The 26,131-nt window shown below is 35.9% G+C and overlaps 1 protein-coding gene across 2 annotated transcripts in view; it reads left to right on the forward strand.

Moving 5' to 3' along the window:
* The window catches only part of antxr2a (ANTXR cell adhesion molecule 2a), an 80,043-nt gene extending 61,634 nt beyond the window's left edge, over nucleotides 1-18,409 (forward strand). For both annotated transcript variants that reach the window (XM_041228387.1, XM_041228377.1), the window contains one exon: nucleotides 15,581-18,409. In XM_041228387.1, the coding sequence (XP_041084321.1) occupies nucleotides 15,581-15,619 (39 nt within the window). In that variant the 3' untranslated portion in view covers nucleotides 15,620-18,409. The remainder of the gene's footprint in view (nucleotides 1-15,580) is intronic.
* The last annotated feature ends 7,722 nt before the right edge of the window (nucleotides 18,410-26,131 follow it).

Below are 26,131 nucleotides of genomic sequence, written 5' to 3' on the forward strand. Positions count from 1 at the left end.
TATGTACAGTAAATCATTATATTTAGAATTGAAACACAAATGGATAGTATTGTTCCCTCCCTTGTGGTGTGAAAATGTTAGATTTATTCCAACCAGTGGGCTCCTACAGAGCCAACAAATGATGCAGGTTAAGTGTGCTTAAACTAAAATGATCTAAATAGAAGTTTGTCTGTTTTTTGTTTGGTTTATTAAAATCAATGGGCAAATGTACTTATGTTGGTCTTATATTGAAATCAATAACAGGCTAATAATTTGAAACATGCTGTAATCAGTCTAAAAACAAAACTGATGCAAATGTAGAAACAGTTTAAAATTGTCCATGCCAACCAATGTCTAGTACAAGTTAAACATTATTAATAGTCCCTGAAGTTTTAATACATGTGCTGTGAATGGTTAAAGCAATAATGACTTACTAATTGAAAAATAAAAATAGCAGCATTGACTGAATGTATTTATTGTAATAATTATGCCTAACTCTCATAATGCAGTCATGTTGTATTTATTTAGTTATTTGGTGTTTGCAAATTAATGTTAGTTAAGAGAGTTTAAGTAAAGTTGTTTAGCTTATTATGAAGACCACACATTTAATCAGATTCAGTTAGCCCAAATTAACCAAAATAATATGCAGACTGCAGTGGTCAGAGTGAATACGTCAGATACAGTTTGCAGCTGTGTTGAGCAATGGTAAGAAAACATTTATTTTGCCACTGACAGAATTGCCTTTTTGTATACTACAGGGGTCTATTCGGTTGACACAGTATAAACAGCGGTGGATCGAAGTACCATCCATGTATAGCAAACTGATAGAGAATAGAATTCTTTGCGTTCATTTTTGTTCAGCCAAGCCAGCCTTTATAATGATAACAAATTGCAATTATCCATTATCAGCTCGTAGTAATCATGCAGGGATTTTAATGGCTGTTGTTACACAACAGACTTTCATTTTCACACTTTTTTTTTATTACCAAGCTGGATTTTATTTTATTATTATTTTTTTTTTTTTAACAAAAATGACAGCAGACCTACGTATTTGTTATCGCCAATGTTTCCTTACCACCTACCATCTGACTTTCTTAAACATGTTACTTTTAATGTCAGTTTCAGTCAGTGCCAAAAGCATTTCTTACTGCATTAGTCTCATCATTGAGTTTAATTTGTGCCACCCTGTGGGAGAGTAAGAGTCCTGGCACATGTACACGGCAACGTCCTAATGGCAGACTTTCAGACACGCTAGCCCAGTTCCATCCTGACAGCTCACTCCAATTACTGCCTCTCCTGTCGTATGTTCAGATGTTAACTTTTTGTAGATCCCATTTGACCCCATCCTGCACCAGGCTGGTGGAAAGACAACTGCACAGTCAGTAAGGTTTCCGGAACACACAGCTCATGGGGAGCCTGTGCTTTTTTGTGCCATTCCTCTGTTGTTGGTTTGTTTGTATTATGTATTGTTCTGCTAGGAAATAATGTGTGTTACACCATACATGGCATACCAAATGTTTTGTATTTCTGGATTGATAGTCAACTTTATTTTATTTTTTTTAAATACAGCGATGCTGTTTTTTGATCAGTTCTTTTATTCGTGTAAAATACTAAATTAACAGCAACACATTTGATTACTATGAGTAAATTATGCCATATAATCTTTGTTATTCACGTAATTTCAGGAATACACTTGCATTTCAAACCACAACTGCATATAGCTGGTGTAGCTGAATTGGAATATAGAGTAGGCAGGAGCTCATCAGTGTTGACTAGTTTTATAAGTGTTTGTGTTGAGTAGTTGTTTTTAGATACTGTATTTTCATGGCTATTATAGTGTTAGGTAATTATTATACAGCATTTGGCAGTGTGAGGAGTGCAGTGTGGGATATATTTAAATGAGCTGAGGCAGTTTTTATATATTTTGGTAAATCATTTATTTTGTTACACTGTCAAAGCCTCATCACTACCTCATCTCAGAAACCATTTAAGATAGACTTCATATTTGCATGTCTTATTAGTACTCAAACAGTTACTATGATTCTCCCTCTCTACTTACTGTGATTGAAGTATAGTAGAGACATATCAATCAATCAATCAATACTTACTTTATATAGCCCTTTTCGTAGTGGACCAGCATCACAAAGCACTTTACAAGATAGTGAGGAACAATGCATAATACATTAAATATGGTGAAATACAGGGAATACTACATTAAATTCAAACAGTAAAAAACAATGCAAATACATTAAATACAGGCATAATACAGTAAATACAAGGCTAGGATGTAAATTCTAAACATTGTGGATGCTTGTGTCATGCAGAATCTTATGAATAAGATGGAGTCAGCACCCGAAATAGCAATTTAGACAACAGCTAATAACAGATATCAGGCTTCAGAAGCATTGAAAGCAAGAGAGAACAAGTGGGTCTTAAGAGTTGATTTGAAGCGAGCGACTGTGGGAGTTACACGCACTAAAGTTGGGAGAGAGTTCCAGAGTCGGGGCCATGAAGCTGAAAGAGCGCTCTCCGAGTGTGGTGCACTTTTACTTGGGTATAACAAGTGCAGTGTTACCCCACGTATTAACGACTTACACATTTACCAAATCAGAACAATGGCATTTTACACAAAGCTGGGACTGGCACCATCACTAAGAAAAGAAAGAACTAGATTTGGGTTATTGTGGTTTCTGTATGGAATATCTCAAAGTGATATTTGAATGGCTTGTCTACAAAATAACAAAAATGCTTCATATTAAGATACGACTGTTAATCTTTCCCTGTGATATAAATATTAAAAATATCACTGATACTTTGCATGTCTAGGCAGGTATTTTGTATTGAAGCAAGGCTGTCCATCTGAGATATTTCAGAGATTTTAGTATTGGAGAGTCATTCCATTTCTTGAAGTATGAAGGACTCACAGCAGCATATGTGTGATAATGTATTGATGGGTGGTTTCTGCTCGTTTTTAAACATGTCATAGAAACAACCTACCCAACCCCCACTAAAAAAGTTTGTTTTCCTCTTATTATTATTATTATTATTATTGTAAGGATTTTAAATGATTTAAGCAGAAGTGCTGTGGCATTAACCTTGGTATTTACTGAGCTTGACTGGATACACTACAGTTATTTGGAACCTGCTCTGGTGTGGCTCCATCTTGTCCCTCTGCTGGATTCCGTTTGTGTATTAGAGCCATCTGTGCCTGCTGTACCTTCTGTGAGCTTGCTCCAGCCAAAACGACTGGCATTTTTGTGGAAGTTGGTTCAGAAACAGCACAGAGCTTTTAGCTGGCAACAATATGCACTTACTTTGAAAAAGAACAGGGGACGAGAAGCAGGATTCTGAGCAGGAAACAGCTGCAGCTAGTGCTGTTCGCATATTTAGCTTCAGAAATGACTTATCCTCGCACCAGCAAACAGGCTGTGTTTATTTTCAGCTCTATGGTAAAACTAAATGGATATGCTTTTAAAGCATCTTATCTCTGTCTTTTCTAACTGTGCAATGGTTGGAACCGCCATTTTTTCACTGTTCAGATTTTTAAACCCAAACTGAATACGGTTAGGATGTTTAAAAAAGAAATATATAAATAAATTGTTTACACCCGCCTAATAATATAAACTGTAAGATATACTGTACTGAACAACAGAGGCACAATTATACTAAATAGACTGAATATGTCCACTAGCATTAAAATAGGGACACCTGAAGCATGTTTAAATAAGGTAATGGCCGTCTGTCTTAAGAGGCCACCAATGTTTAGCCTCTTTGGTGTGTCAGTCAGTTTAGATTCGATACAGTACACTGCATAATACAAGATTTGATCCCACTGTAAAGTTGTTCACTATTACATTTATGTTACTGCCTTTTCAAAAAGATTTATTCATAACTTAAAAAAAAAAACATTCATTATGTAAAGCTACACAGACAAATATGTTGGCTAATGAATTTATCAATCTGTGAAAATCTTGTAGAATGAATTCCATATTAGCAGATGAAGATTGTACCCATGTATCTTAAAACTAGCACATGTAATAGCATTCCCAACAGCATTATGATAAAACAACACCAATTGGATCATCTTTATTAATACATTATCTTAACAGCTGTGATTGTATGACAGTTTGAATGTGCACGCAGAGGCTTTCCCTGGCAAACAAGTAACAGTCTGGCTTGAACATTTATTTGGTCATACTGGTGTATTTTATGTATATATATATATATATATGATATATATATATATTATATATATTATATACTATATATATATAATATTTTATTTTTAGAACACATAAGAAAATAAAGGACTATAAGAATTGCAGTTTATTTAAAGCAAGTAAACAGAGTATATAAAACAGATTAACATTCTGATTTCATAAAAACTGGTGGTAACAAAAAAAGTTTGTATGAGAATTCTTTATTCTGCAGCTTACTTATCTTTCGGCAGGTCTTGGAACTTTTTTTTTTTTTTTTTTTTTTTAAATATACTGTGATAACAAATCTCAGATCAAATGTTTTTTTTAGTTTTTTTTTTTAGTGTGGGTGGTTTCTGTTGCTGGAACATGTTGGAAATGCGCTGTTTGTGATAATGTCATTTTCTGGAATGCCATCCTTACTTTGAATATGACTTCACTTTCTGTGATTGCCTTTTCTATAATCTGTAAACATATGCATTCTAACTTTTTGATGTCTGTCTATACCAGCGTGTAATTATTGGTCCTTGCACATGATGGCTTCATTCAATTAAACACCTGATATTAATATAGGGTTTGAACATCCTGCCAATCAAATGTAACCCTTAAATCCACAGGAGTTGTTGATTTTCTCACGCTGAGGACGGTCAGCATTTGATCGAAACGTTTGCAGGCAGCGCTTTAGTTTTTTGCACTGTTTGTTTTCTTGGTTGTACTTCCTTTAATAAAGAACTTCGATTCTATTGCCATGAATTTGGCATTATAGTGGTTCATGTTGCCACTTCAAGGTTTTCAGTGTGCAGATTCTACCATACATCAACTATCTGCAAATACTGGAACAGAAAGAATACATTAACAATAAGTAACTGTTGCTTACTAAATGTCATAACATTTGTCTAATTGTATTTCATTTTGCTACAAAAGTGCAGTAACTACAAAAACAGAACAAGCAAATATTTGTTTGATTTTGTTTGTTAACATTGGATGCGATCTACAGGAAAACCACAAGGCACATATTAAAGAGTACTATAATAATAATAAGTAATAATAATAAAGAATAATACATAAGATAAGACAGATCAGTTCCCCTTTCCTTATAAATGGTTAAAAAAAATAGAAGTCAACCTATATTTTGGACAAACTTTTTAAATAAAACCAGTAAAGTCAAAAAAAACCCCTAAAAAGTAATAATAATAATAATAATAATAATAATACAGTTCCCTTTCTTATAAATGTGGTTAAAATAGAATTCAGACTATTTTGACAACTTTTTAATAAACCAGAAAGTACCCTAGAAAGTAAGAGTTTAAAAAAATAAACATTGTGAAAAATATAGAAACTGAACATTTAAATTCAGCAGATACTAGCCACCAGTCTGATTATTCTAGAACAGCCATGGGGACAGTTTAAAGCCAAGGAGCCTGTCAGCCATTTAAGTTTATGGTGCTGCCTGAGCATGTACAGTACACTGGAGAAGCTATAAACAGCCATTTACAGCTGCCACTCACAGACTGTCACTGAAACAACAAGATGCAACTTCTGTATGAAGTCGTTTGAAATAATATACAAATGGGCAATGGGGATCACAGGACTAAGGGTTTTATATATATTATATTATATATATATATATATATAATATATATATATATATATATATATATATATATATATGATGCACTGTGTTGGGTTTATGAACATAATGCTTTGCATTTTGACTGTGCAGTTCTTAAGGACGGTATTATTGTCATTGCTTGCCATATATATGGTATGCCAAAATATAAACGTATTATTTAACTTTGTAAAGTAGTAACTTTAAGATACAGTGGGCAAGATTATAATAATTCTAAGCACATTTTCTTCAGAAAGTTGAAAACACCCAATAAAGTTACTAAACCAGTAAAATAATTTCATTGTCTTTTGGTCTGCAGTTGTTTCTTTTTTTATTTTAAAATTGTATCTGGTGCTTTTCCTTCCAGAAAAAGAAAATACTGTAATGACACATTTTCAGTAATTATCCCAAGGTTGAACATTTCTTTTACTGTGATTCTCTTATATAGGCGCACACCAGTGTAAAACGCACTCCGATGCATTTCATGCACTTTTGGTCAGTCCTGTAATGAGTTTGATGTATTACACGATCCTATGGATAACATGCTCTGTTTGAGCGACTTGGGTATCATGTCTTAACACTATTTCTCTGCATACTTCACTTAGAAACGTGCAGCATACAGTAGGCTACTCCTGTAACTCTGCCTCAGTGCAATAAACCATGGAGCACTTTCTTTGATTTTTAGATCAACAATACATTGAATACTTATGCAAGCAAGATATTTCAGTTTTTTATTTTTCTTAAAAATATTTCCCAACATAAAACCAATATCACCTTACAGTAATTGATTTGAAGTTTAAGTGTTTAAAAAAAAAATATCAAACAGAATGAAATTTCAATGTACCATTTGTTATTCAGTAATATGAGAGAATTGGTCAGGGGTCTGAATACTTTTGCAAGGCACTATATATATATACACACACACACACACTGAGTGTACAAAACATTAGGAACACCTTCCTAATATTGAATTGCACCCTCTTTTGCCCTCAAAACAGCCTCAGTTCGTCGGGGCATGGACTCTACAAGGTGTCGAAAGCGTTCCACAGTGGTGCTGGCCCATGTTGACTCCAGTGCTTCCCACAGTTGTCAAGTTGGCTGGTAGTGGATCTCTACTCCAAATAGCTCGTTCCATGTCATCCCACAGATGCTCAATTGGATTGAGATCTGGTGACTGGGCAGGCCACTGCAGTAAGCTGAATTCACTGTCATGTCCGTGGAACCATTCTTGGACAATCCTAGCTTTGTGGCATGGGGCATTATCCTTTTGAAAAAATCCATCAGCAGATGGATACACTGCTGCCATGAAGGGATGCACCTGATTGGCAATGATGTTCAGATATCCTGTGGCACTCAAACATTGCTCCACTTTTATCAAGGGGCCCAATGTCTGCCATGAAAATACACCATACACCATCACACCACCAGCCTGCAGTGTTGACACGCTGCATGATGGATGCATGCACTCATGTGGTTTTCTCCATACCCTAGGCCTCTCATCAGTGTGAAACAGCGGGAACTGGGATTCATCAGACCAGGCAATGTTTTTCCAATCCTCTAGTGTCCAGTGTTTTCGTTCCTTAGCCCACTGCAACTGCAGTTTTGCTGAAAGAAGTGGAACTCTGTTAGGTCGGCGGCTGCCATATCCCATTCTTGTCAAGGTACGATGAGTTGTGCATTCTTTTATGCGTCTTTCGGCACCAATGTTGTACTGGACTGTCAGTTGACTAACTGTAGCCCGTTTGTTGCTCTGCACAATTCGTGTCAACCTCCTTTGGCCTCTTTCATCAATGAACTGTTTTTGACCACTGGCCTGCCATTGGCTGGATGTCCTTTGGGTGGGGGACCATCCTTGATACACATCGGAAACTGTTGAGCATGAAAAACACAGTAGCATTGCAGTTCTTGACACACTCAAACTGGCTCACCTGGCACCAACTACCATACCCCATTCAAAGGCACTTAAATCTTTTGTCTTGCCCATTTACCATCTAAATGGCACACATACACAATCCATGTCACAATTGTGTCAAGGCTTAAAAATCCTTCTTTAACCTGTCTCCCCTTCATCTACACTGACTGAAGTGGATTTAACAGGTTACATCAATAAGGGATCATATATATATATATACAGTGCCTTGCAAAAGTATTCAGACCCCTGACCAATTCTCTCATATTACTGAATTACAAATGGTACATTGAATTTTCGTTCTGTTCGATATTTTTTTTTAAAACACTTAAACTCAAAATCAACTATTGTAAGGTGACATTGGTTGGGAAATATTTTTTAAGGAAAATAAAAAACTGAAATATCTTGAAATGTCCTATTACAAATAACTGAAATGTCCTATTTGAAATTAGATTTGGGGTCCTGGTTGTGCGAGGCAGCTGGTCTTTGCTGGGGACTCGGGGAGGGGGGGCCACATTGACTTTGGCGCTTCCGTGGTTGGGGAGGTGGAATCCGGCATAGACTGTTTCTCCTCACCACTCTGCAGCGACCACTACAGGCCAGGTTGAGCGTGCAGATTTGCTTAGCTGGTCTTTTTCCTCCGGAGGCCAGATGTCTGCAGATATCCGCATTAGAGTTTCTGGGTATAAAAAGACGCTGATTGGCTCGTGGGATTGGAGGATGCCCACTGAGCCCCGGGTCCCTGAGCTGTGTGTAGAGTCGCCGCAGTGAAGCAGAAAAATAATAAGAAGAATTGGGCGTTCCAAATTGGGAGAAAATCAGGGGTAAAAATAATTGGAGATTCTAAATTTAGCAAATAAGTAAATAAATAAAAAGAGTAGATTTAATTGACTTTGTCATGACTTATCTCTCTCCCTGCACAGCTTCAGTAACATTAAAAGCAACTTCTGGAAAGAAGAGAGAGAGAGAGAGAGAGAGAGAGAGAGAGAGAGAGAGAGAGAGAGAGAGAGAGAGCAGTAAATATATAATTGATCAAGTTCAAAACGAAAAGTTCTGAAACTTTTTTTTTTTTTTTTTTACCACGCGGCTCCATGCCTGTCTGTTTGCTTTGAAGTGCCCCACACTGCACTAAAAAAATGCAATCTGTTTTTAAAGTTAACAATACTATTTTTCAATACAATTAGATAAAACAGTACTCGTAATCCAATGAACACAAACTCAAACCAAATGGAAAAAGTAGAAGCCTGTAGATTTATTGTTTTGTGTTGTTCACCTTGCCTGCAGTGTGTGTAAGTTCATTTAAATAAGCCTAATTGCTTTTTTTAAAACGGTAAAAATGGAAATCAGAAAAATCGGGCTCTAAGTCTTTGTACTGTACATTATTTCAGTAAAATGAATAGCCTGTGTGATTAAAGCACCTCACGGCTCCATTCACGTCACAAAGTAAAACACTGTAACACATTAGAAAACAAAAACACGTAGCTACTATTAATTTATTTATAAAAATAACAGAGAATATTTTATTGTATGTCTTCAACAGGACATCTGTAATTACAGAACAACTTATAATTATTCAAGCAAGCTGAACCGATCGCAGTAGAAATTAATATCCCCTAGAAAGTGTGCTAAGAGCATCGAGGGCATTTGCCATTTATTTCCACATTTCAGACAAGGGCTTTAATTTTTAATGAAAAAAAAAAGTTTTTTGGTTCTGGACATATTTTGTTTCCTGCCAACAATATACGAGTGAATGAAACTAAAAACGGAATCTTGTGCACAGTGTTTAAGTTTAATTTAAATATTGAGTTGCTGTTTTTTTTCGATGTTGGATACACACACTTTTTATGGAGCTTATGGAGAAATGGTCATAAAATCGACTATTAATGTTTTGTTTTTTTTCTGTTATTAAAATGGATTACATTTTAGTACTAACTTGCAGTCCTTGTTAATGCTTTTATGCTTACCATTGTTTGTCTTTAAGTGGATCTATAAGGTACGCGCTTTGAATAACAAACCCAGGTTAAAATATGACTTAAAATATTGGAACTAAAATATAAAAATATGAAATGAGTGAAACATTACATTTATGCCTGTTTAAACGCTTAAACACCCAGATTAAGAACAGGCTTAACCATGCAGTCAATTAATCCTAGATTTACAGCCCTATAAATAACTCACTATGTAGCTTCTAACATTTGTAAACTTTAAGACTGCATCAAGTTTTTTTTTAAAAACAAAAATAAATCCAAACCTTGTTGCTATTCTATTTGTACAGTAATAAAAACAGGAATGCAATATCCTGTCTTTTATGTACAGTACCTTGTCTTCATTATTCTAGTATATAGTGTAAAAGTCTATGACAAAACATACAAAAGACTGAGGTCCAAGGTCAGCGTTATATACGGATTTATTTTGAGAGAAAGTCCTAGCAAGTTTGTAACTAAACACAACCCAAAAAATAAAGAACCAGCATTATTCTTATAGTATCCAACAGTCCATTGCATATTGATAATTGCAATGCAAATATATTTTTCATAACGTATATTTGGCATTGTTTTTTGTTACATGCATTTTATTTACTTACTGCTGTATACCCATTATATACAGTGAAATATGTATTTAGTTGATGCATTTTAATTGCACATATCTTGTTTTATGTAAAATAGACCTATACTTTAACCATATCTTCTAAGTCTTACTACTGTGATGCACAGAACATCAACTGTAAATAATATGTTAATAATAGTAAAATTATAACATCACACAATAACAATTTGTTTATTCTAAGTCATTGGTTATAGTAGTTCTTATAGTATACAGTAGTTCTCATTGATTAAATACTGTGTTCCAGTGGCTCTTACGTCCTTTTCAGGAAGCCTGTATATTTCAATATTATCTCCTCTTGCTTTCATCTCAGCCATGCGCTGGCAACATATACACAGGCACAGAGCTATGCGCACAACAGGTGCGTGCACTCCGGTGTTTGTTGCGCCTTCACGGGAAACGTCACAAATTTGAAAAACAAATCATAGATAACACGCTTGGGTGCATTCTGTGCATCCCTCTTCATCATCCCTTCAGCCTTGTCACATTTTTGGTACTGAAATACATGTTTTTTTCAAGGTGATGTTACAAGGAGTACAAGAATTTTAATGCTGTCAGAATGTTGATGCCCTGAACATGACACTGATGCTGCTTACTCTTGCTTTCAACTGGCAGTCGCAGACAAACAAACAGTGATGTCAGCTTCTAAATGTTGAAGCCGTGGCCGTGGTTTGCCTACTTAACCTGTAACGGATATGTCACCGCATGCTGCTTGTCTGTTATCATGGCATGATATATGTGGCGCGGTGGCCAGGTGGAGCGGGCAAGCTCTGTGCTGTAAAAATACACACTGTCAATCAGGCAATGTGAGTCAGTGATGAACAATCTGCATTGTATTGCAGGCTCTAGATTAAAAGGCAAAGGATTGCTGTTCTTAATTAACACTTTTCTTTCAGCCCTGTTCACTGCTACCGTTTTTAGTTGAGGACAATTTAACAGTGGAAGGAGAATGATGGGTTAAGGGCAACACTCCACAGAAACTGGGAGTTTTAATCTTGTAAATACTGGCAACAATTTTTCAATCTGGCATTTAGAACTTGAGTGCCTCTTATTGTAAATATAATTTGACATCATGGGAAGGAGACCACATTTAAAGAAAAGTACATATAGGAGCCGATGTAAGAATTGGTGCAAAGTACCCATATTGCTGCCAAAAACCATGTTTAGCTGATGTAAAGTGGGACTTTAGCAGTCACTACAAACGCGGCATATGTAAAGAATGGTTTTCAACTGGCGTTCTGCATATGCTATCAAATTAGCACTTTGCCATCATTAATCCATTTAAATTATATTGAAATGTATACAAATGAAGAAAAGAGCATGGAATTGGGCAGGGATCTGGAATACTAAGCAGGCGCAAACATTATAATGAGATATAAGGATTTTGTCTTTCACTTCGGCAATTGCTAACCATCCAAAAACTTTGCATTTCCTCTGACAAGGTGCAAACCATTGTAGAAGCACGTATGCTGTATAAAACCAAACACATTCAGAGCCCTGTCATTGGGCTCAGGGTGGCTGCTGTGGTACACTTCCTGATGTGGCAACACTTGGCTCTTGTTGAGGACAAGCTGGAAAACCTTCAGAGGCGAAAGACAAGACAGAGAAGACCCTGCATATTCAGTCCCAGGGTCACTTTTTTGGGATGGGTTGTCCTCTCTTCTTGCTGTGATGTGGATGGCGGTCCTCCTCCTGTTCCTGCTGCATGCCTGTGCTACGTTGTGTGTTGCGTTTTTGTTCGCCGCCGCAGGTCCTGCCACCTTTTCATCAACTGGGACTGTCCTCCTGGTAACACAGACAGCATTGACCTTCTCCACTGGAGGACCATGTTGTCCTCTTTGGTAGTATAACTGATGTTGGCTAAAGCTTTTCCAAATAACTCAATTTCATCAACCTCAGCCCTAAGGACTCTCAGCTCCTCCTCAGAAAACCTTTCAGTTGCACAGACAGAACCTTGCTGCCCTTCCTCTGACATAGATTTTGTTTGGTTTAATTTCCGTGCTCCATAAATCTGCAGCCGCAATTGTTTGCACTACGCATCACATCAGCCCCATAATATAATGGCCTAAGCTGTGCACTTAAATCTTGTATTATGTCTGTTTTTATGAGCTTTACATCTGGACTAACAAAAAGGAAAGACCAGGAAAGTGTGAAAAAAGCTAATCTAATCATGGTCAGCTTAATTACTGAAGGATTACCACAATTTCTATCATTCTGTCATTTTTATAATAACAATATTTTGAAAGTATGAATATTGCTAACAACCGGGTTTATTTTTTATTTTTTTTATTGAAACACATTGTACAGTAGACTATTGGCATTAAAACATCTGCAGAGGATTATATGCAAATACAGTAGAAAACAGTGAGGAGAAGGTAGCACAGCACTTTCAATAGGGCAGTAATTCTGTCACCCAGAAGTTTCAACGTCTTTTCAGCACTGCTGACATGCAGTGGTAGTGGAAGGTACTGCCTTCTTTGAAAAAGTAAAACTTATGCATAATAACCTTGTAGATACACAAGCTGGTAAATACCAACTACTGTAACTATTCCTTGTGGTTTGGCTAAAGATTGTGAAAACTATTTTGACATTATGACCAAGAACCACCAACTTTCCAAATTACTTCTCAATACAAGCTCAGAGCTGCAGGTGGAACAGGTAGTTGGGGGTCAGCATTAACACTAACTTTTGATTTTGTACTGTAGTGCGTGTGTATATAGTGTAACGTTCAATTGTATGTGTGGTATACAGAATTTCTAGTCAGCACAGATGTGGTTTCTAATCAGTGTTGCTTTGGTTTATTTTACATCTGAAGTAAATTAATTTTCAAACTAAGGGATTAATGATACATCATTTCAAAATAATGTAAACAGGCAGAAGCTGCAGATTTCTTAAATCAATTTTGTTAAGAGTTTAAAAACTGAGAAAATACACAGCTATGCTGTGTACAGTATGTAAACACAAAAGCACAAAACTGATGTCTGTAATTCCAGAATGTGTCATTAAGTGGTGAATATAGTGCTGAATATACTGCCAGAACCATTGATGTGGGCTACAGCCTAACAAGTAAAGAAATGCAATATTTTCAGTTTCGCCATAATATTTAAGAGTTGTACAATGTTACCATAAGTTAAGGAGAGAAGATAATTAGCAAAAATGTAGTTTTAAACATTCAAGTAAACTCAGTTACCCATTACTAGAAAAACAGATGAAGAACGATGAACTTGGTAACGAGGCATCTGCAATGTGTGTGAGACAGGACAGACCCTGAGACTGCATTATCATTTATATTGGTTAGCAAGTTATACGATTTCTTATCCTTCTATGTAAAATACAGATCCGGAGACCCCAGTGCCAGTTTATACTGAAATTTAAATGTAAATCTTGACGTTCCTAATTTATTTACAAAACAAAGGTGGTTTGAATATGACATCTCACCATCCTTAAATAATATATTTTTCATCCCCAACCTATCAAATAACATATTCTTGACATAACTATTAAAAATGGGGTGGTTTATCTAGCAGAATTTATACTCATAGACACTGTATACATTTAGATACATAATTTAATATTTACAAAAAAAAAAATCATATTTATGGCACTTTCCAAATTAAGATTTTATGAGCATCTTTTTTTTTCCATTGATTTCACATATATTCACAGATAAACATGGCTGCACTACATATTTCCCTATACTGTAAATGTCCACATTTTGAGCCACACACTTGTATTCTTGTGAAGGATTACAGTAAGTCAGAAGTGTAGTGCGGCACACACAGGTGGGTTTGGATTCCCAGCTTCTGTTCTGCATTCAACATGGCCTTGTTTCAGCAGACACTGCCAGATTAGCATGAGCTTGCAGAGCACTGGGGACTAGGGATGGATCTGAACGTATTGTGTTGCACCTGCATAGACCTTACACCATGATGATTTTTTATGCCCTTATGCCTGGAACAGATTTGAAACTCAAGACTTATTCCAATGCATTTATCCACTGTACCATTTGCAGCTAACACAGCATCTGATGTTTTATCCATTAACCCTACACGATTATAGTCACAGGGTGTGCACTACCATAACAAGGTGGATTTTTCTTTTTTTATTTTAGTATGTATGTATGTATGTTTGTATGTTCTATATGTATATAATATATATATATAATTTCGAAAATTGATCATTTACATGTGGGACAACATGTGAAGTGTGATATATATATATATATATCTATAATATATATATATATATATCATTAGTAACTATTCATATATTGCATTGGTTACATCTGGAATGTGAAGTGGAGCCCCAAGTGGAGAAAAAAAATTATTGCAAGGCTAGAAACTCAGATCAGAGATTCATTAAATAAAAAATGAGACGGCTATAATAATATTAATAATAATGTATTTTGACAATGTATAATTTGTGCTTTATTTTTTTATTCTGTCAGGTTATCAAAGTCAAATCAAATGTTATTTATATAGCGTCTTTCATACAAAAAATATCTGAAAGCACTGTACAAGACCAAACAAAGAGAAGCAAGTACATTTGTATACAGATCCCACAGCATGTCTCACAATGAACAATAAACCATTAACTTAAAAACAGTGTAATACAAAATGTGGTGAAAACAGCAATTAAAAAAGAGATGTAAAATGTGGATTTAATTGTATAAAAAGCAAGTTTGCAGCAACAGAATAATTAAACTAGTTTAAAACAAAAGAAGGTATAAAGTTATGATTTTAAAAAATGAAAAGAAAAAATGAAAATGCAGTTTAGATTGTAAATAGAAAAAACTAAGCTAGAAAAGCTATTATTATTATTATTATTATTATTATTATTATTATTATTATTATTATTATTATTTATTATTATTATTATTATTATTATTTACAGCCTGCAATACATACTTAGTACAGCATTGGTATATATACTGGTAAAAGTATATCCATCATTTAATTAGGTAATACATTTGTTATTCTAATAATACAAAAAAAAAAAAATCAGTAGTTCAAAGGACTGCATTTTCATTGATTGATGTCTGCAAGTCCCTTTTAACGGTAGCATATGTATTTATATTTTCAGAGTTATTATTATAATATTACATTATTCGTGTTAAGTAATAAACACTGTTCTGAAATTGATCAAGGACTGATCTCTGGATAAATAGCTGAAACAAAATCATAAAAGGAAAGACAGCGCTATTTTCCTTAAAATAACCTATTGCAACTGTTGTGTCTTTATAGCACAATTAATGTGTCTTTTTTTTTTTCTTTTGTTTTCCAGGGTCGATGTATAGACTTCAGTCGTGTTCAGAGCCAGTAGAAGAAGACTATTTGGGCACATTCACTGCATTTGTAACTACCTACTGAAGACAGCAGTAAACCAATTTCCAGTTTACACAGAACCTCACTGCTTTGCCTTAAAACCACTGGCCTTCCTTGAATGTGTGTTACCTCTTTTAGATTCTTCTGCTTTCTTAAGCACCTTTATTAAGCTTTTCTAGCCTAATATCCTACTGGTTTTAATGATGAAAGGGCCATCAATACACCATCAGTACCACTCTGTGCCGTTTGGTTTTGCGAAACACTTTTCATATTCTGCCAATGTTGTGCCTTCTGTGGAAAACCTAATTTCATAGACACAGACAGCAGCGATTTAAACAAAACAAAACAAAATAAAATAAAAAAAATCAGAGATAAAAAGAAGCTGGTTGCTGCTAGCAAGGAAATAAAAATAATCCCAATGGGCCTAACAAGTACAAAAGTCTGTTGCCTTTTGGCAGCGTCTCATCACAAAATCTTTCTAGCTCCACCATCATTTAATGCCTAGCGGGAGTGTTCTGACTGAAAATCTTGTCATTTTAACACTGAAAAGTGCACACGCATGACAAAATGTAGACAGGATGCCCCAAGGTATTGGAAGCAGCAAGATTTTTCCCTTTTTGAAGACACCTTTCTTTCATTATGCACCCGGGACAGAAAAATTAATAGAGCGTTATTGTACTGCAAGACAGTCTGTAACCAAAGATCTTGGGCAGGGTTTGAGGGGCTGTTACTTCAAGACCTTGACATGGTGGCTGGTGTTTTATTTTCATTTTTGTTACCACTGTAAGTTCAGTAACGTATAAAGCATCATCATCTATAAACATAGCTATCAGTTTTAGGATTCTTTTAAAATAAAAATACAGCAGTCTTAATGCTGGTATCTCCACTGTTTCAAATCTCCAAGGGTCCCTCCGCGTCACAACCCAGCAACTCTCTTTGCATGAGAATCTCAAAGTTTAATTAATATAATTAAAGGCAACAGCAAGCAGCAGCCTGTGAAGATTTTGCTCATCTTTTTTATGCCTTTTGACATTGAATGACCTATTGCTGTATACGCATTACTCAGATTTTGAGGAATACCACCATGTCTTGGTAACGTTAAGACAGGTCTCGAATAATAATAAAAAAAAAAAAGCAAAATAGAAACAAAAAAGGGCACTCTATTGTTCATTTTCAGAAATTATATCCATAGAGCAGCACAGGCCCTTGCAAAGACAACGGGCGATGTGTTTAATGTAAAATTTTTGAACCGCCCTGTCACGTCGGCAATCCCAAATGATGTTAGTGTGAGCGGAAACCTCCTTCTGTGCGGGAGGAAGGAGGCAGCAGCTGAAGAAAAAGGCTTGAACGATCTAGTCACTTTCGATACGGTACTTCAGATGCAAAATGGATATTCGAGTCGAAACCTGACAAAGCGCGCCTGCTTTGATGTGAACTGGTATAGACAATGACCAGTGGCTGGGTCAGTGGGATGTCTCTCTGCAAGCAGGGAAGCTTATCAAATGACACTAAAAATAAGTTCAACAACCATCACGTTTGAGGGGAATAGGCGAACATTTCACATTTGGTGGGCATGCAAGTGCGCGAGATGGGAATAGCATGGCGAAGCGTCCTGGTCTAATTATTCCTTTGTACCCTTCATGGAAATAGCAAGGGACAGAAATGATTCTCTTTGTCGACTTCCAAGTGTGTGTGCCTGCCGGAAGAAGTTTTTACGCAAAGCCACTTTCAGAATCTTTTTCTTAACTTTTTTTCATGTCAACAGTGCTATTAAAAAGCTACTATGGCACATATACACAGAAATAAAATGTATTTTATCTTGCACTTTTATTTTCTTTTGTGCTAATAATGTGAAAGCAAAGGGCTGTAAATAACCTACATTAATGAGCTCTTTATTCACACCAGTCACAACATAGATCTTCCTCTCAATGACATTTCACATAAAATATGGGGCTAATTGCTGGTGGTGCCACATCATGGATAGCAGCTTTTTTCTTACATTTCATAGCTCAGAAAATAAAGTGTTAATAGTTTTATCTGCATATGGTATATAACTGTAAAAGTTTAATACAATCTTGCATATTACTGTACCTGTCACTGCACTGGGAGATAAAGTGTGACCTTTTATCTACCCACAATGCAGTAGGGTGTAAACACAAGCAGCCCTTATCAAGGGGAGTCCCCATTATAGATACATTAAGAATATTGTTTGTTTTTTTTTTTCACTGAAAAGCTATTTTTCAGATTTATTTTTTTTTTGCTTGTAGATTTGCAATGAAAAAAAATATGTACAGTGTTTTACTGTTCTGCTGAAATACTATCAAAAACAGTGAAATAAATTGTGAGATAAATCTCACAATTGTTTATATGTGAGAGTGTGTGTGTGTGTGTGTGTGTGTGTGTGTGTGTGTGTGTGTGTCTGTGTATTATTTTTTGCTCAGGAGGAATCTGGAGGTAGAAGGGCTGTTTGTTTAACAAAGTTAATTTAAATCAAGTTCTACTTAGTTTAGTGTACACTGTTGTTAAATGTATGAGTAGAAGATATACAATCTTTCTTACTGCTGATGCAAAGTATGTCTGGGTCACTGTCTGTAAACCTAAGCAGTTAGAATAGACTCACTTTCATCTCCAATTGTCCCCTTGTTGAAAAATGCATGCTAAAGACAATCTTTAATCGGGCACAAAAAAGATTTATAATGCTAGACAGGGGTGTAATTACATGTTGCAAAACGAGAGACTCATACATTGTACCATCTACACCGCAGAAGCATATTTGTGGTGCACTGCACCACAGTGTCCTGTTCCCAGGTTTTGGAGAGCTTTGAAATTGGTTCTTCCATTTAGTGAAATTTGCCCGATATACCTTCAACTCTTTCATTATTTGCACTCTGATGAGATTTTTATCTTTTCATCAGTGTCAAATTATATATATATATATATATATATAATATATTAATATATATATATATATATATATATATATATATGAGAACTCTTTTCTGTACCGTCCAATTAATTAATTAATTGGATTCCTGTGTGTGTTGGTAAAATACTTCTAATGAAAAGGTGGATACAGTGGAGGTGTTGATAATGTATGTGCAACATACAGGGCAGAGAAACAGTGTACTAGGCTTTGTGGGGAATAAAATAGGCGCAGAGATAAGTTTGAATACATTTTTGTTATTTTTTTTTTTGCAGCTGTATTTTTATTGTTATCATTCTTACAGCTTTATCATGTCAAATGTTCATTTTCATTTAAAAAGCTCATCAATTACAAATAAAGTACACCTTGTCAAAGGTAGCATTTTTGTCTTTCTGAATTATAGTTTCATTTTTCAAATAGGTTGTATTTAAATGTGTTAAAATTGAAAATTGTAACATATAATGCACAAAAAAAACAAAAATGTATTGTCTTTAGACTACCTTGACGTCCCTACGGTTAACATTTTTTGTTAATTATTAATGGATAACCCACTGAATGATTTTATATGTTTACATTTTTCTGTCAATCAAAAAGTATGAAACAAAGTTTATTATTATTATTATTATTATTATTATTATTATTATTATTATTATTATTATTATTATTAATGCTACTACTAATAAATCTAATAGCAATAATGATAAGATATAATGTACACTCAACTATATGTAATAAGACTGTAATTTCATTGAGGATTTCTGGTGACATACCAGAATCAACAGATGTATGGGTTTGTTTTGGGTTTTTTTTGTTTGTTTTTTTGTTTGTTTTAAAGCATGTTAACATAATTAAAAATCGACATGGAAACTCATTACAAGCAATTTTTAACAATTAACAAATAGGGTCATATTCACAGAACATTTAACATACTGGTAGTGCTAAGTTTTATTTTGTAAAATGAAAAGCAAACTGCTGCAGAACAAACATGAAACTTGTAGTAAACATGTAGGACCTCCTGAGTTATTTATTCTTTCTAACAGCGATGTTTTGTTTTAACTTAGCATTGGGGTACTTGTTTTGTGAACATGATAAAATATTATTAAATAACTATTTAAATAACTGTAAGGATTTCATGAATATATACTTGTTTTATACATAGTTTAATCTGCTGCCTAAACATAGACATTTTGGCACCAACTGAGTGTCACATGAACATTATTACATTGCTTGTGTTTCTGGAAGCCTGTTATGTGTTGTGCTAGTGGCTTTGATGGCAATATTGCTTTGTGCACAGGTTAAAGAATTTGTCTAGAAATGCGCCGTGTAGAGGCACCCTGCCTCCGCGTGTACACCGGGTTGCCTTTTAATCCTGTTAATCAACTCATTCCAGTGGCATTCTGAGAACAACACCAAAATCACACTTAAGCATTTCTCTTTTCAGAAAAGACTTTGGGAATCTTCCCCCAATGTTTTATATTTCATACAACAAATCCTTTTCAATTGAAAAAAAAATGCAAAGCAAAAAATAAATCAAACAAGGTTGGTTAATTTGACATAGCAGAATTACACTGGAGATGACTCATTTCATGTGTCTTTATAGCTGGTGAAATGGTGGGGGCTTCTCCTCATTTTATACAATGGGCACTAGTTTACATATACAGGCCTCCAGGGTTAAAGCTGTAAGTACCAAAAGGACAGTTCACGTTACTTATTTTAGGTGATTGTTGACATGAAGTGACTAACGGTCTCAGATTTCAGGCCCAAGATTTATTTATTTTAATTCTGAAGCGCATACAGTTTCTTTGCTGGTCCCTCAACGCACCCCAAGCATTTTATATGTAGCAGCCGACCTCTCACCATGCGTGCCTGACTGCCTAGCCTGCACCTGTTACAGTGCTACTCATAACGCCAGCACTGGCGGCTTGTTAACAGCAATAGAAACCTGCATCAGGCGTGTGGGGTTACAATTCACTTCCTGACCTGTCACTGAAAACTATGCATTGCTAACTATGTGTCATGGTCCACAGTCTATGGATGTGTCTCAAGCTTATTTTAATGCTCTATGGTACATGTAAGCTTAAAGATATACATGACGGGACTATTATTTAAAATGGCTTGTATGTGGCTTCATGTCAAAGACCAGACAAATAGCGCCATTTGCTGGTTTCAAGTTGACTATTGTCAGGCTGCACTGTACTGGGTCCAACCAGACTCACAAAAACTCTATTTGTATTTTATAAATAAGATGCAGAAAATCCAATAACCGCAAAAGGTCTGTTGTGTTATACAAATTACTTTACCTTTGTTGTATCTTGGTTTGTACAGTACATATTGCAGTGATATATGCTTTTCTACATAATCACAGATGTTTAGATTTTTTTTTTTTCTTCACATCCTTAGTATAAATCAGCTGAGGAATGAAGCCGGAAATACAGACACGTTATTCTTGTCAGTTCTTGTGAATAGACACCATTGGAATTCATCTGCTCAGTTCTAGCATCTGATTGACTGGCTCCTGAGTGTCAGGGCTGTTAGCAAGGAGCCAATTCATTACAGTGGCACCCAAAGGGAACGACTTCTGACCCTGTGCTTGAAACACAAAACTTAATCTCCTTTTTCTCTGCATTATTATGAACTACAGCATTTACTCTGGCTTACGAGACACTTGGCTGTCCAAAGTCGCTTCGAATCATGGGGGACTGCAGGTGGTTGTGTTGATGAGCCTGGCATTAAAACTCCCTGAGCCTGGATGTGTTTAAGCTTTGCACAAGCTTTGATGAAGAAGTGGGAGAATGTAATGGATCTCCTCTTAGCGGCTGATGAGTTAATAATACTGACATTAGTAGAAGACACACATTTTCAAATAGGCCCCCACCCATGGTGCTTGTTCAACAGTATTGTGGTCGATTAAGCAAAGAGATGGTTCTGGCAGGGAACTCACTTTAACCTTGGATCAAATCACATAAACATCAAGCTGATTTTAGGCGCTTCCAATACCAGATCAAATCGTCAATCGAATAGCTAGTATTTTATTTGTCCTTCGATAACAATATGCTCAATGAGTGGCAATGAGATAAACAATACACTCAATCCAATGAGATAAACAATACGCTCAATCCAGTGAGATAAATATGCTTAATCCAATGAGATAAACAATACGCTCAATCCAATGAGATAAACAATACTCTCAACCCAGTGAGATAAACAGTACTCTCAATCCAATGAGATAAACAATACACTCAATCCAGTGAGACAAACAATACACTCAATCCAATGAGAAACAATACACTCAATCCAGTGAGATAAACAATACAGTCAATCCAATGAAATAAACAACGTGCTCAATCCAGCGAGATAAACAATACGCTCAATCCATTACTTCCCCGCTGTGCACCAGAGTTCGCCTCCTCCTCCCCAGCATCCACATGCTTTTTAGCTTTGTCTAACGGTGGAGGGAAGCCCCTCCCACTCTGCCTATGGCTTCCCTACAGTCAGCCTCTCCACTTATCTATCTACAAGTTAATTTATGGGCAGGGTTTACTTTGATGGCGAGTCCAAAGACCAAAGAATGTAGTGCAAATTATGTATACTATAGTAGTGGTGTCTAGTCTGTTTTAATAAATAATCTATCGCATGAGTTTTCTGACTGAACTCATTTCTTGCAGTATGGAGTCCCCTTTGCAAATTAGTTCTATTTGTTGGACTCATCCGGGAGAGTTGACCAAGTTCAAGCCTCAAGCAATCACTACGGAAGCCCAAATGCATAGAGGAGCATTCTGCTATTAACAGTTAAAATTAAGTTCAAGTTACAAAGCTTCCAAAATAGAGATCCTGAAACAAGGTCATGGTAGGTCAATAGCCAGCAATGCTTTAAAGGCTTTATTTTTAGAAGTTGCATATAAAAACATGGTGCAAGACCTTGATTTCCTTTAAACAATGCATCCTTTTAAGGAAGTGGAAAGTGAATGCAGGTGCAAGGAAGTGTTCAATAGGCTTTTAGAATCCTACAGAAAGATGTTTTAGTATTGAAATTAGTTTTGTGTGATTTCTGGAACACTGTTGTCCCAATCAACAACCATAAGCAGGAATGAAATTATATATAGTTATTTTTATTTATTATCATAATGTGAAATTGCAATCTGATGCACATGTTAAAAGATCAAGTCCTTTGCTTTGTATTTCCTTTTCTTGTTTTTAATCGGAAGTGTACTAAACTGTTTTTTTGTTTTGTTTTGTTTGATTTAACTATTTTGCACAACATTGTATTTGGTTATTGGATCTTCTGTTAAAAAAAAAGAAAGATTGTTCTTTATTTTTCAAAAAATAAAATGTCAATGCACGAATAATAAATCAGATTTCCAATTGCAACACTTTGATTACTCACCTTAAAAAAGTTATAATTTTCATCCCCTCCTGAAACAACATCCTGACTACACCACTTCTGCCAGGGTTTATTATTTAAAAATAAAAATATATATTGGGTAGAGAACATGTAAGTGTGCAGTTTATTTTAAACTTGTGCTAAAAACAGAGTGAATTTGATGTAGCCCTTTTAAAATGTCAAAAAGACAGCTACGTTTGGAGTTTTTCTACAACAAAAAAGCTAAACCACCAATGCCAGAGACATCAACAGAAACCGAACCTGGCTCTTGTGTAGTTCAGAATGTTATTAACAGCACGAGAGTTGACAATACTTCCATTTCAAACGCTCAGGTTAGTGCCGGTGCAGCTGTCAATAAAGAGACCCTTTCCTATAAAGTGTTGTTTGCAGCTCTCTTGATTGTGACAATCTGGCGTATAACTGTTTGTGATAAAAGATCTGATAACGTTATAAAGCTAGCTTAATGTTTACATAAAAATGGTTCAAATCGGGGTTCGGGCATGAGCACGATTTCGCTTCGTTAGTTCATTTGGGGGGGGGGGGTGGGCTGTACCCCACCAGTTTTTCAAGTCACGAGTCGCCACTGTTGGTGACTTAATAGGAAAAATGTTCACCTCTTGGCCTGATAGTCCAATTATCCTGCCTATGGGATCTTGTACGTACTACTATCACTTCAAGTATGATGTTAGTGGGCATTATGTTTATTGATTTAAAAAAAAAAAAAACATACGATAATATCAAGAGTTTTTTTTTTTTCCAGGGGAGGTAAGGTAGTGTTTGTTTTCCAATTTTAAAATGAATATACCTTTCATATGCATGTGCATTATAATAATCACATTAGGAACACTTACTTAGAAATGTCAGTAATCATTTTTACGTTACCATCACTTTATAGGTCTCACATTGTCCTCTATGAAAAACACATTATGATAGACGTGTATTTAATTGCCAAGTCACTAAAAATAAACCTGTGCAATATGCAGGGATATTGTTATTATTGTTCCCTCGATTTAGCGCCACTGTGTTTTTGATCTCAGGAGTGGAAGTGCGCCTGAGTGTCAGCACTGAGAGACAATTGGAATGTGTAAGAACAGCAGCATCCCTGAGTGGCTCACCTGGTGAAAGCACAGCCACGTCGTATGCAAGGTGTCTCAGACAGCGCAGGTTCATGTCCTGGCTGTGCAGTCACCGGTCTTTGCTGGGGGTTCCGAATGTCTCTTTCCATGAAATCACCTCATGTTTTCAGGGAGTACTCTCTAAATGAATACTCAGACACAGGGAGAAGGGAGCAGGGTTAGTGGAGTAGTATCTGGTACACAGATCAATTTGTCTGATAAAACATTATTTTCATAAAAGAAATAAAGGTTCACACCTCCAGTTAAAAGGGCTGCCAATATGTGCTGTGCTTTTTACAACTTTTGCTGCTTCAACTTTGTAAAGCAAACAAAAAAAAAAAAAAACTCAATGCTCAAAACTCAACTTCACAATGCTGGCGTAATTTAACATTATGATATTTCCTGTGTTTGCTGATGGATGATGACCCTCATTGCTAAGCATTTGCCAGATGAATCATAAACCTATACCATATGCCATCTCAATTTGCTGATGGGCCCAAGCTGTTTTGGTAGATATAAAATCCAGGGATTATGGATGCTTGATCCTCACTGAATGGAGCAGCACAAGGTGGGGTAGCTGCTTATTCTCTTATCTCTTAATTTGGGTCAGCAAGCAATGCAGGCAACTGAGCAGTGACAACATTAACAAGATACGAAAACATGTACATTGACCTAGCTTAATCTTTTTTTCTTTTTTTCCTACTCTGCTCTATAGCATCGTATTTGTAGAAGTGATTGAAAAACACATTTAACATGTGAAGGTAGGAAAATGTTTATTTTAGACAGTGTGAGACTTAAAATTAGATTTCTGTTATATCAAAGTGTAAAGTATATTTTGCCACAAGCTTACCTAGGATCACATGACAAAAGTGTTTGTTTCTATATTCATAGTGCACCTAAGGACAGCTTGTGTCATGCTCAGCCTGGACTTATCTATTTCAAAATAAGCTAACTATTTCATTCTTTAAGACTTAAACCAATATGCTACTCATGTATCAATAATCTGGTATGATATTTGGCCTGTGTGAATGAAATAATTCTATTGCTTTTTCGTTTTCCTTTCCCGAAAGTATTTGGTTTAAAAAATGTAAAATGGTCTGAGATACAGCCCCAGAGACACTTAATGTGGTTTGAAATCGGAGAGGCTGTACCATAAGGATTTGAGAAGCAGCGCTTGCTCTCTTGTAAGAAGTACCGTACTGTCTGCGTGGTTACTAGGGCACATTCATAGGAGGTTGTGGCAAAGTGGTAATTAGTCAAGCTGGTGTATAGAAGGGGCGGTAAGTCCATGAAACAAACACACAACAAAGTTAGGTTGAAATGGTTTGTTTTTAATGGTTTTATAATCCTGGTCTCATGACCAGGCAGTAAACAATAATAAGCTTGCAATATAGAACAACGTTTATTGCACAGTAGTGAAAAGGGTTGCAGTCCTGCAAATAATAAGCACAGTACTAAAACATACAATTAGACACACACATGGTCACAGGTCCAAAGTGAGTGCTCTCAGTGCTTGTGGTGAAGTGCAATATAAATACGTGCTACAGTGGTGAACAAGTGGTGAAGTGTTGTCTGGGTTTATTGCTGGCCTATAGCGACAGCTCCTGAAAGTGTTAGTCGTTTATAAACACACAAGTAACAATTATAGACAAGACAAACAAAACAAACACTCACAATTATTTATTTTGTGCACTGCCAGGTTAGGTTTTGTAACCAAAGCGAAGGAAAAGATTTACGATTCTCCAGCCCCTTTATGCTATCACGCATGACCCCTTGGTAAACGATTGCATCTGACTCTATTGCCTGTAGCTGCTAGCTTGTTTACCTTCAGGGTCAATACGTTCCTGTAATGGAGCTTCGCCTTCTTCCAAGCTGACTGACTTCCCGAACCAGGAAATGAACTGTCAGGCTAGCCCGTCCAAAGACTTTCCCTTTCGCTACTTAGTGCCCTCACAGGTCGGGAGGGAGAATCCAACCAGAACTCATTATATTTCCATCATATAGGTGAAGAAGGTTCTAACTTGACACCGAGTCTGAGCAAACAGGGTTGGGAGATGGTAGTATTCTCCTTTAATAACCCTACTTAAACAA

This window comes from Polyodon spathula, chromosome 2, assembly GCF_017654505.1.
Source record: "Polyodon spathula isolate WHYD16114869_AA chromosome 2, ASM1765450v1, whole genome shotgun sequence".
NCBI classification, from domain to species: domain Eukaryota; kingdom Metazoa; phylum Chordata; class Actinopteri; order Acipenseriformes; family Polyodontidae; genus Polyodon; species Polyodon spathula.